Source organism: Pyrus communis, chromosome 14 (assembly GCF_963583255.1).
Source record: "Pyrus communis chromosome 14, drPyrComm1.1, whole genome shotgun sequence".
Lineage (NCBI taxonomy): Eukaryota > Viridiplantae > Streptophyta > Magnoliopsida > Rosales > Rosaceae > Pyrus > Pyrus communis.
The window spans coordinates 21,935,029-21,951,434 of record NC_084816.1 but is presented as its reverse complement, the minus strand read 5'-3'; the positions used below and the strand labels follow the sequence as shown (position 1 = coordinate 21,951,434).

General features: G+C 36.0%; 2 protein-coding genes across 3 annotated transcripts; both read right to left on the bottom strand.

The window, feature by feature from the left end:
• Positions 1-3,797: 3,797 nt before the first annotated feature.
• On the bottom strand, positions 3,798-7,161 carry LOC137715780 (uncharacterized). Its single transcript, XM_068455128.1, has 4 exons — positions 6,967-7,161; positions 5,858-5,980; positions 4,336-4,455; positions 3,798-4,089 (listed from the first exon to the last, which is right to left on the bottom strand). The coding sequence occupies exons 1-4, from the start codon at positions 7,001-7,003 to the stop codon at positions 4,025-4,027; spliced, it is 345 nt and encodes a 114-aa protein (XP_068311229.1). The 5' UTR covers positions 7,004-7,161; the 3' UTR covers positions 3,798-4,024.
• A 3,597-nt stretch (positions 7,162-10,758) lies between these two features.
• LOC137715185 (uncharacterized) lies at positions 10,759-16,211 on the bottom strand. 2 transcript variants are annotated; one of them, XM_068454421.1, is made up of 7 exons: positions 15,907-16,211; positions 15,467-15,538; positions 15,199-15,366; positions 14,579-14,749; positions 14,064-14,273; positions 12,249-12,337; positions 10,759-11,993 (listed from the first exon to the last, which is right to left on the bottom strand). In XM_068454421.1, exons 1-7 carry the CDS (start codon positions 15,989-15,991, stop codon positions 11,076-11,078), a joined length of 1,713 nt encoding a protein of 570 aa, XP_068310522.1. In that variant the 5' UTR covers positions 15,992-16,211; the 3' UTR covers positions 10,759-11,075. The 2 variants fall into 2 exon arrangements, with proteins under 2 accessions (XP_068310522.1, XP_068310523.1); XM_068454422.1 differs by having other exon boundaries at positions 10,759-11,990.
• Positions 16,212-16,406: the final 195 nt, after the last annotated feature.

Sequence of the window (16,406 nt, the reverse complement as noted above, 5' to 3'; positions counted from 1 at the left end):
TCTGCGGCCGTTTTATGGTGAGTTTTCTTACATGAAATGTTTAGGCGATGTGATTAATTCGATAGCGGTACAAGGCTTGAAATTGATGGAAGCTCATATAGAAAAAATTAGGAGGGGTATTCTTTGCCTTGCCTCCTCTCCTGCTAGGCAAGAAGAGTTTTCCGCTTTATGCGAATCTCGCGGTCTGGAATACAAAAAGTTTAAGCCTGATATGAAGACTCATTGGAACTCTACTTTGCTCATGTTACAATCATATTCATGTGTGGATTACAAAGCTGCAATCACCGATTTTTATAACGGTAACCATGATAGCGATCTTTTATGCGAAGCGGATTGGGAGCTTGGTTTTGTGTTCATGGAGTTTTTGAGTGTTTTTTATGAAGTTGCAGTCTCATTTGGTTCAAGGGTTTATTCTTCCAGTTCTTGTATGGCACTCCATCATTTGTTCTGCATTAGCTTTACATTTTCCAAACACAAAGTTCATTCGGGGTTCAAGGCGATTTATGACATTATGGAATCAGAATTCAGAAGCTATTGCGAGTTCATGTTGCCCAGTTTCTGTTTAGCTAAAGCAATGGACCCCAGGATGAAACTATGTGGTGTACAACACATCGTGAACAACGTTTCCAAATGTTTAAGCATGCCACTGAAATTCGATGCAAAAGCACTTGACACTGTGTTGCATAACCTTTATAAGGTTTATGAATCCAGATTTCCAGAGGCTACAGAAGTTACAGAACCTGTACTACTTCTAACAGTAAGAGAAGAAGACTCGATATTCATGCTAGCTGGAGAGAATATGTGAGGCAAGAAGATATAAGGCAGTACGGGCCAACTGAGCTGCATATATATTTGGGAATAAATCATGCAGGCTCTATGACTGAAAAGGAGTATGACAATCTTGATGTTCTAGCTTGGTGGAAGTCGCGCGAGGGAATGTTTCCTTTGCTTTCTGTCATGGCGCGTGACCTCCTAACTCCTTCGGTGTGTGCAATAGCACCAGAGTTCATTTTTAGTAGTGCAGGGAAGCTGGTCTTGGATCATAGGAGGAGCATGCAATCTCCAAAAATGCTGGACTGCATGTTTTGCTTGAAGCATTGGGAAGATGCAAGACATCGAATGCAAAAATGGACTGATGACATGGTCGAGTACTTTGCTGATTCTGATCAAAGCGATGCTGAGGAAGAATGATCGATGATGCCTTAGCCAGATTTCTTACTCCACAGCCTTTGGAATTTCAAAGATTTTGAGCAATGCTATTGAGGGATCGATGGTAGAGCGTTGATTGAGCTAGCCACTAGTATGTAGGTAGATGCAAAGCAGCATCAACAAAGTTGTAGATTTGGTTTCTGTTTTTGTATTCAATGCCAGTCAGCTGTGTGATTGCATATACATTGCAGCTTAACTTTTGAGCAATTTTCGTATATGGGTTCTTTTCTTTTCTGTATGGTGATTCTTAGACTTCTTACGTGTCTCAGAACGAATCTCTTTCCATTACCAACTTGAAGCTGGATAAGAAAGCAAATTTCTACATATTAAAACCTCTCATAAAGGGTGACCCCAAACCAACAAGGCTCCCTTCTTTGCGAGGGTCGGGGGAACCTCTATCGTACACAGCCTTACTCTTGCTTTGCAAAGAGACTGTTTCCACGACTCAAAGCTCTCAAAACCTCTCAGACTCCTTCTTTAGTGTGAATAAACCACCTCTGCCAAATTTCGTTAGAAATCCTGTCAAAATGCACGCGTGCCTCTTTTGAAGGGTATTTCTGTCTCCTTAAATCCCCTAGACGACATGAAGTAAGAATTACGTTGACTAAAGATCATGGACACATACATTTTTCTTTGTGGAAGCTCTAGCTTCATAAGTTGTAGTCATGGTAATTCTCACCCTAATGTTTTGTAATCTTCTAGAAATCTTGAAGTGGAAAGATGCCACGTGATCTGTTGTTGACGAAATTTCTAACAAAGCTTGATTTCCCAAAAAATGTGAATATTACTTAATAATTCTTTTCAATTGCTAATTCTCGATTGAATTGGAATGGTTTCCGGAAAAATGATCCATTGATTAATTTCTTTGGTATTGTTGGTTTTAATCGGTTTTTTCTCTGGAAAAGTAGAATTTCCTTCACATGTCAAATATATATGAACAGTTTGAAGTTTGTAAAAGTAATTGAACGGGAGGAGCGTAAATTAAGAGTTTTTAGTTTCAATTACTTAGATTTTTCATCTAATTTGTAGGCAGATGTAAAAATGGAGTCGAATTCGGAGACTCGAAGACTAATAAAGAATTCAAAGCCTCAAGGAGGAGGCGAAGACAGGATCAGTGAATTACCAGATGCAATTCTTTGTCGCATACTTTCCTTCGTTCCAACAAAGTATGCCGCGAGGACCAGCATTCTCCCTTCGTGATTCATCACCAGAATTCAAAGACTCTGTTGTTTTTTCGACCTTTGTTGATCGTGCACTCTCCCTTCGTGATTCATCATCAGACATTAAAAAGTTCCGTCTTCGATGTTCCTGCTGTAGTAACGATTTGGCTCTTATTAATGCTTGGATTCAAACTGACATCGAGCGTAATGTTGTTGAACTTGATCTTCGTGTTGATACGATTCTTGATGATTATCGGAGATTTGAGTTGCCTCAATGCATGTTCACCTGTAAAACACTCGTGGCTTTGAAGGTGAGCTCAAATTGTATTACTTACGATCCTCCTGCGTCAGGGTGTTTCCTCAATGTCAAGAAACTTTATCTCAGAACTGAATATCCTGACAATGACTCCATGGGAAAGATTTTTTGTTCTACGTAAGAATTATTAGTGCGAATTTCATAATCTTATGATGCCACAACGCTAATTTTCGCATACAATTCTATTGAGTAACATACACAATTTGGTTAATATTATACTACTGTTTATTCTGGCTCTAAAAATGGTCACATTGCATTTCTCCCTCGTTTGTATAATTATTTATTAAAAATGAGTGCTAATAACAACTCTCTTTATAAAAAATGAAAATCGAAATCCAAAATCTGCCTTGGCTACAAGCAGAGGTCTTAGACTAAACTTGGAAGGCGGGCAGAGTCCAACCTACTAGAGGCTTCTAAACTTGCCGTTGCTTGTCAATTTCTTGGTTTCAAATTTTCCACATCATCCTTTTTCGGCCTTAATTATCATTATTATGTTGTGGTTATAGCATACAAATCATTTCCGGATCTAAGAAAGAGAGTCCAAGGATCAAATGATCCGGACCGTTGAAATTTGATCCAATGGCTACAATTATTATAACTTTTATAAGGCTCCTGTTTGTAACTGTTAAATCAAATTTCAACAGCCCGGATCATTTGATCCTTAGGCTCTGTTTTTTTAGACCCGGACAGGATCTATACTCGTGGTTATAAAGTTGTAATCTGTCTATGGCGCTATAACCATGGTGTTTACTTGCTCTAAATCCAAATAGTATATAATTAGAAGTAAACCGTCACTCAATACTACAGTCTGATGGTATTCCTCTTTGTTTAGAAGTGAGAGGTTTTAGGTTCGAATCTCGTGAATGGTGAATTCGATACCAAATTAGGTTGCCCATTGTGTGGCTTAGCCGAACTCTCCCTCCCCCTTATGTAAAAATATCGATGTACTGAAGAAAAAAAGAAGTGAACCACGACGGCCGTATAACCTTTTTAAGCATTTCTACAACATATTGCACAAGCATTGAATCACATCATGCAAAAACTTTAGTAAATGTAATTGAGATTTACTCTCTGGTCAAATTTATCAGCTCGAAATGGAGACCATCGCTATCTTAGATATGGAAGAGAGAGGATTGAGATTATTCAAATTCAGAACACTTGCTTTATTGTTCAACTAACCGAAGTAACTTGCAGCAAACTAAGAAGAATTCATGTGAATGTGAAAGGAAAGGCGTAAAAGTGACCGTCTCTATTTAAGATAAGGAAGAGAACGAGAGAGAAAATATACATGATTTACATTCAATCTTGTGAGCAAAGTTTGTCATATCTTCTCCTTGAGTCAGCTCTCTTGAATTAAGTTGGTTGGTTCGCTCAAAACATACTTCGGTAGTTCATATTTTGCACCTGCAAGGTGGTAATGTAAGCACACGCTAAGAGGAAAAGGAAGGCCGTAAAATATGAATGGCAATCTGCCATTTATATAGAAGATGGAACAAGTTTTGCCAAATTTTCATTCAAAAGCACACACGACGACACTTGCACATACAACACACCCGCTCAGAGATGTAAGCCAAGAAGAAACTTGCATAGCATTTGAGGTTTTTGGGGGGCAGCAAGTAGTAATGAAGAAAATGGAAATTGGATAAGTACCTCTTTCGTCATAGCAAATTGTTAAATCAGCATTTTGAACAATCACCCCAGCACTGTCCACAATCGCTTGTGCAAGGCTTATATCTGCTTCAGAAGCAGCTCGAAGTGCATCCCAAATCTCTAACGTATGGTACAAGTGAAATTTTTGTAAGATATACCATGTGTGAAGAATGTAACTTAGAAAAGGAAACAAAAACCACAGTAGCAAATGCAAAGTCAAACAAGAACATGACCACAATAATCACTTTTCTGTGCTTTTAGGGTTCTGAACCAGTATCATGTTGAAGATCCTTCTTTAATTCTCTATCGGAAGCATAAACCTACAGCATCACTCCCTAAGAACTAAAACCACTACACCAAATATACGGAAAAAAACACATGAAACAGTGGTATTATTTACAACATTTTTCAATTGTTCTCGTTTATCCTGAGGTGATACTGAGGTGAGTGGTGACCACTTATTCAACTAAATACAAATCCTATCCTTGGAGATTCGGACAAGAAGCTAATCCTTGTTCTTCATTTCTTTATAGATGCAGCCATTAGCTGCCATTGCATTCACATGACGTGATCATCTTTATTCTCTTATCTAGTTATCTCTGGTTTCCATTCGTTTAACAACATTCTATACATAATTTTCTAGGTTACTCAACAATCAACATTATCGTACACTAAAATTACCCCAAAGAGATCACCTTGTATGTAATTAAGACATTTCTTAGGTGATTCCAATTCCAAATAATACAGATTAAGCTGTCATAGGGTCTTCAAACTGAACTCGAAGTTTAATAATCAGGTACCTTGAGCATTCATTTTCTACATAAATCATGAAGTATTCACGGTAAATGAAAATTTACCAAAACATTATACTTTAAATCCTGTACTCACGTTCATTAGAACATTTATGACCCTTAATGGTCATTCAATCTCAGATGAGTACAAATTGTTCAATTGTTATACCAACAGAAGATCACAATAAATATTCACAGCTCTACAGAGTGACTGAACTCAAACTAACTGTTAAATTTAACATTTTAAGGTGACTAGAAAAGCAATTAATTATAGTTCTCATCCTATTTTTTTTCAAGTCAATGTTCACAAGATAAGAGCTTCTATTACACTTCTATACAACCAAGTTTACTAATAAAGACTAATAGGTTTGAGAGAATGGTTTTCCTCATTAATAAAATATCATGAAACATTTCACTCTAAATTGCACAGGATTTCAGAGATATTCCTTGAATCTCCCTTGATTGCATTTCCATATCTAAACGCATTCTGATGTTCCCTGTAAGTTGCCACCCTTGGTTTTTACAAACATGGAGTTGTTTTGGCATAGAAAACATTGCGTCCCAGTAGGAACTTAGTAACAAGTAAAAAAAAATTACGGGGCAACATGACTATTTTGTATTAAGGTAACCCAATGTTTCAATCCAACAAACAAAAAAGAATGGACCCCAAAAATCTTCTGTAATTATCAATACATACATAAATATATATACACATCCAGAGGAAATAGTACCTTTCCTGCCTCCATAGTGAGGAGCAGTGTCCCAAAACTCTTCACGCAACTGCAAAAGCTGAGACTTTGTTAATGGCTGAGGATGCTTCCAAGGTTTTGGCTTCCGAACCTTCTTCAATGTCCCTGTTAATAGTAAACTTCTAATTATTGCCTCTGAAATCACCAGTGCTTAAAAAAACAACTATCAACTTTCTTAACTGTAAATTGCAAATAATCAAAAGATAACAGTGAGAACCATACTCCATCGACTGAAGCATTTCCTTTCTCTTAGTTATTCATGTTTTCTTGGTGAACTAAGAAGAAATACATAACTAGTATAACCACAAATCCCCATCCAATAACTCGTTCAAGTTCAATGAACTAGCCTAGAACTAGAAAGGAAAGCCCACGATTTTTCTAGATTCTGCACAATGCCTTCCAGACATGACATTCATAAGTTCAATAGGGCATAATTTCATATATTGCTTTTCACTTTTGAGCACATAAATGTCCAACGTACAGGCCGGAAAAATTAATACCAACGGTCACACGCCAATGTTAAGATCAGAAAGAAATTGTCTGATCAAACAATTCCCTGTACCATTTTGGGCATAAAAATACCATCTTGGGCATAAAGTCTAAGTCCGGCTTTTCAATGCGCAGATTAATGGTCCTACATCTAAAACCGCAATTTTCAGATGTTCGATTCCTCAGCTAAACCCAATGTCATTCCCTAACCATCTTCATTCTTTTTTCTTCCTTTTCTTTTCTCGAAAACAATTCCACTGCTTCATTCATTCGAGCATTGTTTGTCGAAACAACAAAGCATGTAAATCTTGAAAAATCCAAACTATATCAAAAACTAATTCTTGAAATTAAAATAACAACAATTCATAAACCCCAATAACATATTGATCAATTTTTCAAGAAAGAGAAATAATTCATAAGTCTGACTCAACTGAGCTCAGCGCTCAACCCATTTCCAGAAATCACAACTACTTTCAATTTCTTCAAAGATTTTTCAACTTTCCTTTTCCTGCGTTTTCCCAGCAGCCAAACAGAAGCTAAAGCACCAAACCCAAAAGATAAACAAAGCGACAGAAGCTGAGAGAATGATAGAGTAACCTCACCGTCTCCTTTGGTCTGTGACGATCCAGCACAACCCATTGTACAGAGAGAGGGACAAAAATGGAAACCCACGAAATTGAAAGCTCCGAAAGAAGTAGAGGAGGAGAAGAAGAAGCAAGCGAGCAGCGTTGAGCTTCAAGCTTAGGTTCAGCTTCGTGAAGACGCAAAGTCAAAAGCGGAGCGACCCGGCCGAACCGACTCGATTCCGGCGAGAGAGCCTGCAGGTTTTCCGGTGAGAGATGGAGGGTTGTAATAGTAAAAGAAGGGCGCTTTATTAGATTTTTTTTATTTTTTATATTTAATTAATCATTGCTCAATTATACACGAATGTCAGGTAACATCTTCTACTTTTTCTTTTCTTTTTTTTATTTTTTATTTTTATTTTTCTACCTTTAGGCGTATAGGACAGCTAGGCTCACCTGGGGTCGAAGACTGCATGAGGTGATCGGTTATTCTTGACTTCAACAACTTTAAAAGCTAATATATATTTGTTTTAAATATTATATTTCACCTCGATAAACACCAAAGACAACTAAATTACAATCTCATCTTCTCACTTCTTCTATTTTTTTCCTATCATATTTGTCTTCCTTTTCTTTTTTCTTGTATGAAATACTTTAATTCTTAGGTTTCAATCTCGTTGATGGCAAATTTGATACCAATTAGGTTGCCTATTGTGTGACTTAACTGAACATTCCCTCCCTTTAGTGTAAAAATATCGATGTACTAAAAAAAAAAAAAAACAAAAGCCTTACATCCTTCAACATTACTTTACAATATCCTACATCCACTCTTGACAAGTATCTACGAATAAAATTGGCATAAACTTTTCTACAATATCTACTCCTGACATATGTTGACAAATATAGGCAGATGCCTATTAGATGATTGGCGAAATAGCCCAATGAATCTTTTTTTGTTTATATTATAATCTCATTATTTGAAAATCCTGGTTAAGCCACTGGCTTCGCCACTTGGGCTCCCATCTGATTTCTGCCTAGATGCCTAGGCATTTGATCCTTATCTATCATCCGATTAGCAATTAGCGTGTTTTAAAAACTTATATGTAATATGTAATATATTTACTATCATAGTAATGTTCTGATTAACATTATAATTTTTCAAATTACATGTATCGTCAATATCATGTACAATTATTTAAATTATATTATTTAATCTAAACATCATACAATATCATACAAAAAAATTTAATTACGAAACAATGAACTTATTTCATACACATTGCTATTTTGTAAATGGTGAAGGAGTGAGGTTAGTGAGAAATGAGTTGGATGTTAGTCACGTCTTCTTTTTTTTCTCTCTTTTTGGAGTGGCCAAGTATGGCAACTAGCCATTAATCTTACTATACATTCTATACTTTTGGCTAAAATATTTAATTACACTTTACTATTTATTGTAATATTTATTCAAACAAATTTTATTTTAACTTTAAAGTGAAGATATAAAACGGTAGAATCTGTGCTTAGTACTATTCCGCTTATAACAAACTCGCGTTTCTATTTTATTCTTATTTCAATAAAAATAAATAAATTTTAGCGGTTTTTGAAACTTTAGATTCCATGGTTAAAAATGCACTAGAAGAAGACTCGTTCACCACTTTGTGTTTCCTATTTTTTGCTTCGAAACCTATCTGTCTCAATGTGACTAGTAATAGGGAATGGTAGAAACCAATGGACTTTTACCCTTTTTAGAGTTGAAAATACCAAAAAAAAAAAAAAAAAAAAAAATCACTTTTCTATATTGGACTCGAAAAAAGAAAATGTCACAGGCTATATGTGTCTTGCACTCCAAATCGTTTTGAATCCTTTGCTTGTATTTTCTATACTAGGATATGCTCCATGCTTGTCATCTTTATTTAAGACTGTCTAGTTTTGTTTGATTTGACTTGATCTTTAATTACACTATTTTAGTGTAAAATGCAAACTAAAGTATGAAAGTATTCAAAATGATAAAATCTAGTTGAATTGAACAATTCAGACAGTTTTCCGTCTACCTTTTTTTCGTCAATGGTAAAGCATGTTCATTAGAACGAAGTCCAAATAGACAAAAGGCAACTTACATAGCCCTAGAATGGACCTGCATATAAAAAGAAAACGCCACATATATAAATAAAGCATAAATAATGATTCTTCACTACAGTAATTACAAAGCAGTACATAACTAGTTCTTCACCGCTCATCCTTACTCTTCCCATTTACAATAAGAAATTTGATATATCCCATTGTTAATTGGTTCAATAACATGGATTTTGGTGGTTGTTTCATTTCAATAGCGACCATATTCATATACTTTTTTCATGTAAATATAATTATATATATATTATTTTTTTCCGTGTACCTTTTTTTTCTTTTTTTTTTTTCTTTTTTTTTTTGAAAATAAAATTAGAAGAGAAGGGCTAATATTATATCCAAGTCTCTGTCCAAATCAAAACAAGTTTCTTTTGGAAGATAGCCGACCTATATCCACCCACCTACTATAAATATGACCATGACGTACCAAAGCCGACAAGCAGAAGGCAATTTAACTATAAATTTCTAATTTTAGAAATACTTGCAAATTCCAAATTCTCTGATATTTCCAACAATATTAACTTGATTAGCAAGTTTATAATTTGTTAAATTTTTGTATTTCGTTAATTTTTTTTTTAGCTAAAAATTTTGGAATTAATTCTTGTATAATCTATCTTGTTTTATTTTTACGAATATTTTGAGGTAAAGAAATTAAAATTCTAAAAAGAAAAAATTGGTAGTGAAATATGAGAAAATTGAATTTTTTTATGGTTTAGTGAATAAATGGATGGTTATTTATTACTTTGGAGGAGTTTAGTATTGGATCTGATTTGAACTAATTAGTAATATTATTTTGACTATTGGATTTAAATTTGAGTCATTGATTTTTTTTTCTTTTTATTATTTAACATTTTAGAATGGCATTATTATTTGACATATCAGTTTGATCAAAAAATTGTATAAAATATCAAATTACCACATAAGCCATCAAATATTAATTTAATATTTTAAATTTAATATCTCCTTTAGAAATACTCTTAGTAATATTATTTTGACTATTGAATTTAAATTTGAGTCGTTGATTTTTTTTGTTTTTATTACTGCTATGATTGATTAAATTGAATTTGAGCCGTTAGATTTAGAAATAGTTGTAGTTGGGCACGTCACACTGGACCAAAAACCAGAAGGCACGCCAGCCGCTGGATCTTAACAACCATTTAATCTGGGCGGTAGAAAGTATGCCTTCTGTGCACTAACCAGCATGCAATCGTCCCAGTTGATGTTGCCGTGCCGACACGAGAGGCCGGCCTCAATCTGCTCTTCAATTGGCTAGTGAAATGTGGGTCCCCCAGCCCACTTGCGACCTTATCTATCTGGGGTGGGTAATAATCCCAAATTTCCACCCCAAAACTTGAAATCCCAAAATTCCAACCCCCAAACCCAAATTCCAAAATTCCCACCCCCAAAATCCTTTTGCCTTGGAGAAGTTTTGAGCCCACATTTTGGGCTTATTTTGTTTGAGACAGTCTAAGTTAGGCCAATCGACAATATATCTGCTTCATTGCATCCAAGTTCAAACTCTCCTACTTCGTAAATTAAACTAGTTTAAAAAATCGTCTTATGGAAAGTTACTAACCCTATTACATGAGAGAAATTCACCTACAACGTGAATGTAATTGTAGTGTCTCATGGTGTTATTTCAAGCATTGTCATGCGTTTTATCTTTCTCACACGGTGGGACCACGATTACATCCTCATTTTATGAAAGTCATTGTCCTACAATGCAAAGAAAAGTAAGAAACAAGAAAATCCATTTCTGCACGTCTCAGTTTCTCATTAACTTCCTCACAAAATGAAAGCAGTGTATGGTGCCTAGACTAAACAGTCCTATGTCAGAGAATACTTGTAGAATCCTCACCCATCTGTAATTTTTTCTTAACACATCCCTGTTTACAAACTTGCAGCATAGAATCAGTTGCAGACTAAGCTCGAAACGAAATACAGGATACACATTCAAGATCAGGCAAAAACTGGCTGAAATTTGCAGGCCGGCAAAGGGTATTCACGGGGTCACAGTTTGATCAAAAGCGGCATGAACTATCAGTCCCATACCTGCTCCTCATGTAATTTTCAAACTTTGGATTGTCATAACCCGCTGGCTTCATATCCACCGGTTTTGTTTCTGCCCCAACAGTTCCATAAACTACCTCTCCAGTCTTTTCTCGCTGGCGATCAGTCCCATACCTGCTCCTCATGTTGTAATTTTCGAACTTTGGATTGTCATAACCCGCTGGCTTCATATCCACTGGTTTTGTTTCTACCCCAACAGTTCCATAAACTACCTCTCCAGTGTTTTCTCGCTGGCGATCAGTCCCATACCTGCTCCTCATGTTGTAATTTTCGAACTTTGGATTGTCATAACCCGCTGGCTTCATATCCACCGGTTTTGTTTCTGCCCCAACAGCTCCATAAACTACCTCTCCAGTCTTTTCTCGCTGGCGATGCCTTGTTCTTTCTTTCTGGCTCTTAGACCTGCTATGAGAAGAAACCTCACCGGACCCATAGAACTCTGCAGAATCCTGTCGTTTTGAAGACCGGTGCTTGCTCGGCAAAGAGGGATCTTTGAAACTAGTTGACTTCATTTTTGGTGGCTTCATTTCTGAATACTTCTCACTTGCAATGGGAGTATGGGCCTGTCGAGTTTCAGATAGAGGAGCAGGAGCACTTTGTCTCTGAACTACTGGAGCCTCAGATTTGTCTTCAGGCATCCTAAGAGAATCTTTTAATGGTGTGAGGGCTTTCTGGGAGCCACCAGGCATAAAACGCGACGGGAGGAAGTGAACGAATATGCCAGCCAATGCTTCAAGTCCAAGTTTGGATAGATCACTGACGAGCTGTCCAAAAGAGGGCCATCCCGGTTCCTCTTTCATGCTTTCCACCAGTAGAGTGGATTTTTCACTGCTTGGATGTTCTTTCATTTCACTCTTTGAAGGTGGCTGCTGTACCAGTTATGCATTACATCAAGCGAAGAACACAACTTGCATAAAATATAATCTAACAAAAGCATGCACAAGCAGTAAAGAAAAAGAATAAGGGCAGAAATAAAATATTGACCAAATAACGTGTTTTACTTTAAATGCATTTTTTAGCTGAGATGGGATGAAAATGAATCAAATTTTGGGTAAAGTTCATGACTGGAACAAGGACGAGCATTTAATTTATGTTTCTGCATTAGTAGATCATAGGAAGCATACCGTTCTCGATAAGAAAGAAGGTCCATATCCCTGCTGAAGCATGCATGTAGCATACCCTGCCAAGACAGCACCAACAACCATAAGGACATCTGCAAAAGACACACATATGTCAGTCAGAGAAATGCTTCACAATCTTAAAAAGAATTTGATGCCCCCATCATCATGAGGCATCATATATACCATATATTTTAATGCAGCATATAACCGAGGTTATCCCAAGCTTATATTAAAAGGTAACCTTCCAGAAGGTCAAACATCAGTTTATTGTAAACACAATATAATTGTCACAGGGCAAAAATCTGTAGCATTTAATTAACCGGAGACACTACATATCTCTTGTGCAGAAGGCAGAATGTCAAAAATAACCATACTCTTTATACTGGATAAAATATACAGTGGCGTCAATTAGGTTCTCCAATTAGTGCTTATTTCTTTCAACTGCATATGACATCTATGTCTGTTTCAAGTAAAAAAATGTACACTAAAATCACATCGGTGCCTAAAACATGATATAGTGAACATAATTTTGAATTTTCTAATGATAAGGAGACATGGAAATGAGAGTCAAGACCAGACTGTGAACGCATGGATTCCTACTCCACAGGCATATAATGATATTACGACAGGAATTCAAGAATCAGGAAAACAGCATAAAGGTGAATATAAGAACTGTAAGCCCTTATATTCTGGTTCTGCTATCTATTGCATTGCTTCCTACTGATGGGCTCTCGGTTGGATGCGAAGAACATGCTATGCCTAAGACTCATGACTTGAATCATTTTACCAATTAGATACTCATGATGTTAAATACCCAAGTATCCAACATACACCTAATCATATCTGAACTCACACACTATGACACTGGCCAACAATTATTTTGGGGGTTTGACAGAAATTAACATTGACATTTAAAACAATTTTAACAAACAAATAGATGTATCCTGTGCATCACGAACGAAAACTGAATCATGCACCAACCTTCATAATATTAGTCTAATTCCAGATTCATACTTGTACAAAATAGAATACATCAAATCTGTAATAATTAATAAGCCCTTTAACACTTCGATTATAACAGAAATACCATCAATGCTAATTCTTCACGCAAGGTATTTTCTCATTCTTTTCATTTGATTTTGCATCCTTTAAATTTCTTTTCTGGTTCATTTCTCTTATTTTCTTTTATTCTCAAAACCAAGGCCTATTTGTGCGTGCGATTCTAGAACTTTCAGGACAAAGCAGCAGATTGGTGATGGATTCTAATATTAACTCACTCATAAATGTCAAATGTCAAATGGCTGCTACTTCCGTGGTATTATATATCCCCATTGATCAGTTAGTGGCCATTACTACATATTAGCTAATGGGACCAACTTATGTGAAATCAGCTTCCACAGATTCCGCTTCTTAATAGTAACTTTAAAGTTTGACCACAAAACCCTGCTAATTCTTTGGATCATCTAAGGCATAAACCTTCAATTTGACATCTAGATTCAACACTCCCTCATATACAATAATAGATTTAATAAAACACAAAAGGCAACCCTTTGTCTGCAGAGCTAACTGATACAGATCATTTTGAATGTTCATATACAGTATGTGAAACTGTACTTGCAAAAACTAAAAGGAGAATCAGCTATAACAACCTATGCAATAATACATATGTACATGAAGACCAGTGAGTATGCTTCCCTAGACACCTTGCATGGTCAAGCTAATATTACAGCCACAACACCCGTTTTAGAGCTTTCATGCCATCAATTCAAAACTATGCCTAATGAATGGACACTGAATGTAAACAGCATGCAATCAAACCTGTAGCAGAAATTGAACTGTACTGAAAATCACAATCCTCCTGGTTGAGAGAGATCTGCCGGAGAGCAGCATTTCCTCTGTCAACAACTAGCAATGAACAAGTAGGTTGAACATATACGATATCAAAATCATTTGAGAACATTGCATCTTCACTGGGCCCATCCCTGTAGCCTGCGACATTTGATTTCCCACCCGCAATGGTTGTCACACCTGCAAACAATTTACATTAGAATTTCAGAAATTGAATCATACTCTGAGTTATCTCTATAAAGGGATTTGTAAAAATGGTTTTCAGATTAAAAAAAAAAAAAAGTTGCAAAATTTTGAAATTTTTAACAGTTTACACTCCCACGCACAAGTTACGTTTCTATACTTATGTTTTGCTAATTCATCATAAATACATACATGCATGCATACATAAAGAAATTTGATATTTTACTCATATCTTGTTGCCAGCTTTCATCTGTATAAGCTTCTAAATAACTATGAATATAACACGAATTACATGTACATACCAGCATCTCCAATCTTTCTTATGGCGTGATTCAAGGTATCAGCAACATACACATTCCCTTTATCATCCATGGTTACACCTTTGGGATGATTGAAACGAGCATCACTTGGCTTCCCATCAACATGTCCGGTGTAACCCTGAAATGAACCAGCAACCAATCTTCCCCTACTATCTGCAGCAATGATATGTTCAAAAAATGAAAAATGAAAATCAAGGAATGTGATTCCGGAAAAGATATAAATTCATATTACTCTACAACTCAGCGATGTTTATTATTGATACAGTTAATCCATACTACAAAACTACGAAAACCAGAAGAAGTAAAGAAAACAGATACAACAAGCAAGATTAAAGATCAAGCATTGTTGTGTTACGTTCAAATTCATCATTTTAATATCCCAAACTACAGGACCGTAGGATGTTGCACCATCTTGTTACTTTTTTTATAAAAAAAATTATTAGCATCAAGTAATTGATATACAGAACTTTTATCTGATAAAAAAGAGGAATACAAAACCCTTATATGTTAAAAAATTTAAACAACAAAATACAAATATCAAGTTAGGGAGAATCGGGGAACAGATCTCAAATAAGGTGAAACAATAAAATATAGTTGCATACATTGGGACAATGGTGGAGTAATCCGCATAATGTTGCTATTAACGGAGTCCACAACAAAGAGCTCCCCATCCTCTGAGATGCGGATTTTGTAAGGAATAACTCCGATATCATTTCCTTCCAAAACAGTCTCAACTAAGTACCCATCCTCAAACTGAAGAACATTCCCATCTGGAATACAACAAAATGACAAACCATATAATACTTGCAGATAAATTATCCTTGAATAAGAAAAACCGAACCAAAGAAACTTAAATTCACTTTAAGTTACCTGATTGTGGCGTTTTGGAGGATATTTCCCTGGTCCATTTGAGAAGAGAAGACAAGTGCTTTATCAATGGGCCTGAGCAAACACGATTTAATCCAAAACAATATCATCAGTGAAGTAATAGTAAGACCGATTAAGTAAACAGATCACAGGAACCCAGTATATAATCATTACCAAATGAATGACAGTGAAAAAGGGTTATTTGGGAATATCAGAATAAACAGAACCCATCCAGTAGAATCAAGAAAAATCAAGAAATGGGTATCTAACTATATCTGCAAAGCAATATTCCAAAGTGGTTTTTAATAATTTGATAAAAAAAAATTCGAGCAAAATAAGAGAAGCAAATGAAGAAACAAAGCAAACCCAGTTGCCAAACAGATCAAACATACAATCTAAATCATCAAGCAAAGGAAGAGGAAGATGGTGGCTGAAAGTTTTACCTGCAGGAGCAGCATGAGCTTGGAATCGAAGGGAGTAAGTGACAGTGAGTGTTAGGAGAGTGAGGAAGACAAGGGAATTTCTCATTGCACTGATTGAAGCAAAACCCAAAAGGCAATCGGTTGGCTTTGAATTTTCAAGTATTTACCGGAAAATCATGGCCTCTGAGGCGCAGAGAAAGCTGGGTTCTGGGGATTTGGTATCTGCTTAAGCAAGTACCAGCAGCTGGGGCTGGTTTTTGCTGTGTACTTTGGGAGTGGGAGGCTTGATTTGTGGAGCGTACTCGGTCTACTGACAGACGGTGCTCTTTTTCTTTCACTTTCTCTTGACTTTTTAGGGTTTTTTTCACAAATCTATCAAACTCATCATTTTAGTCTCTCACTTTTAAAATCAATTAATGTCGTGTCTGACATTCACTACCACATATCAATAAGGTCCTTCCGTTTAGATTCCATCAATTATTCTGTTGGTTTTGTATGTGAGATCCACAAATCCAATAAAA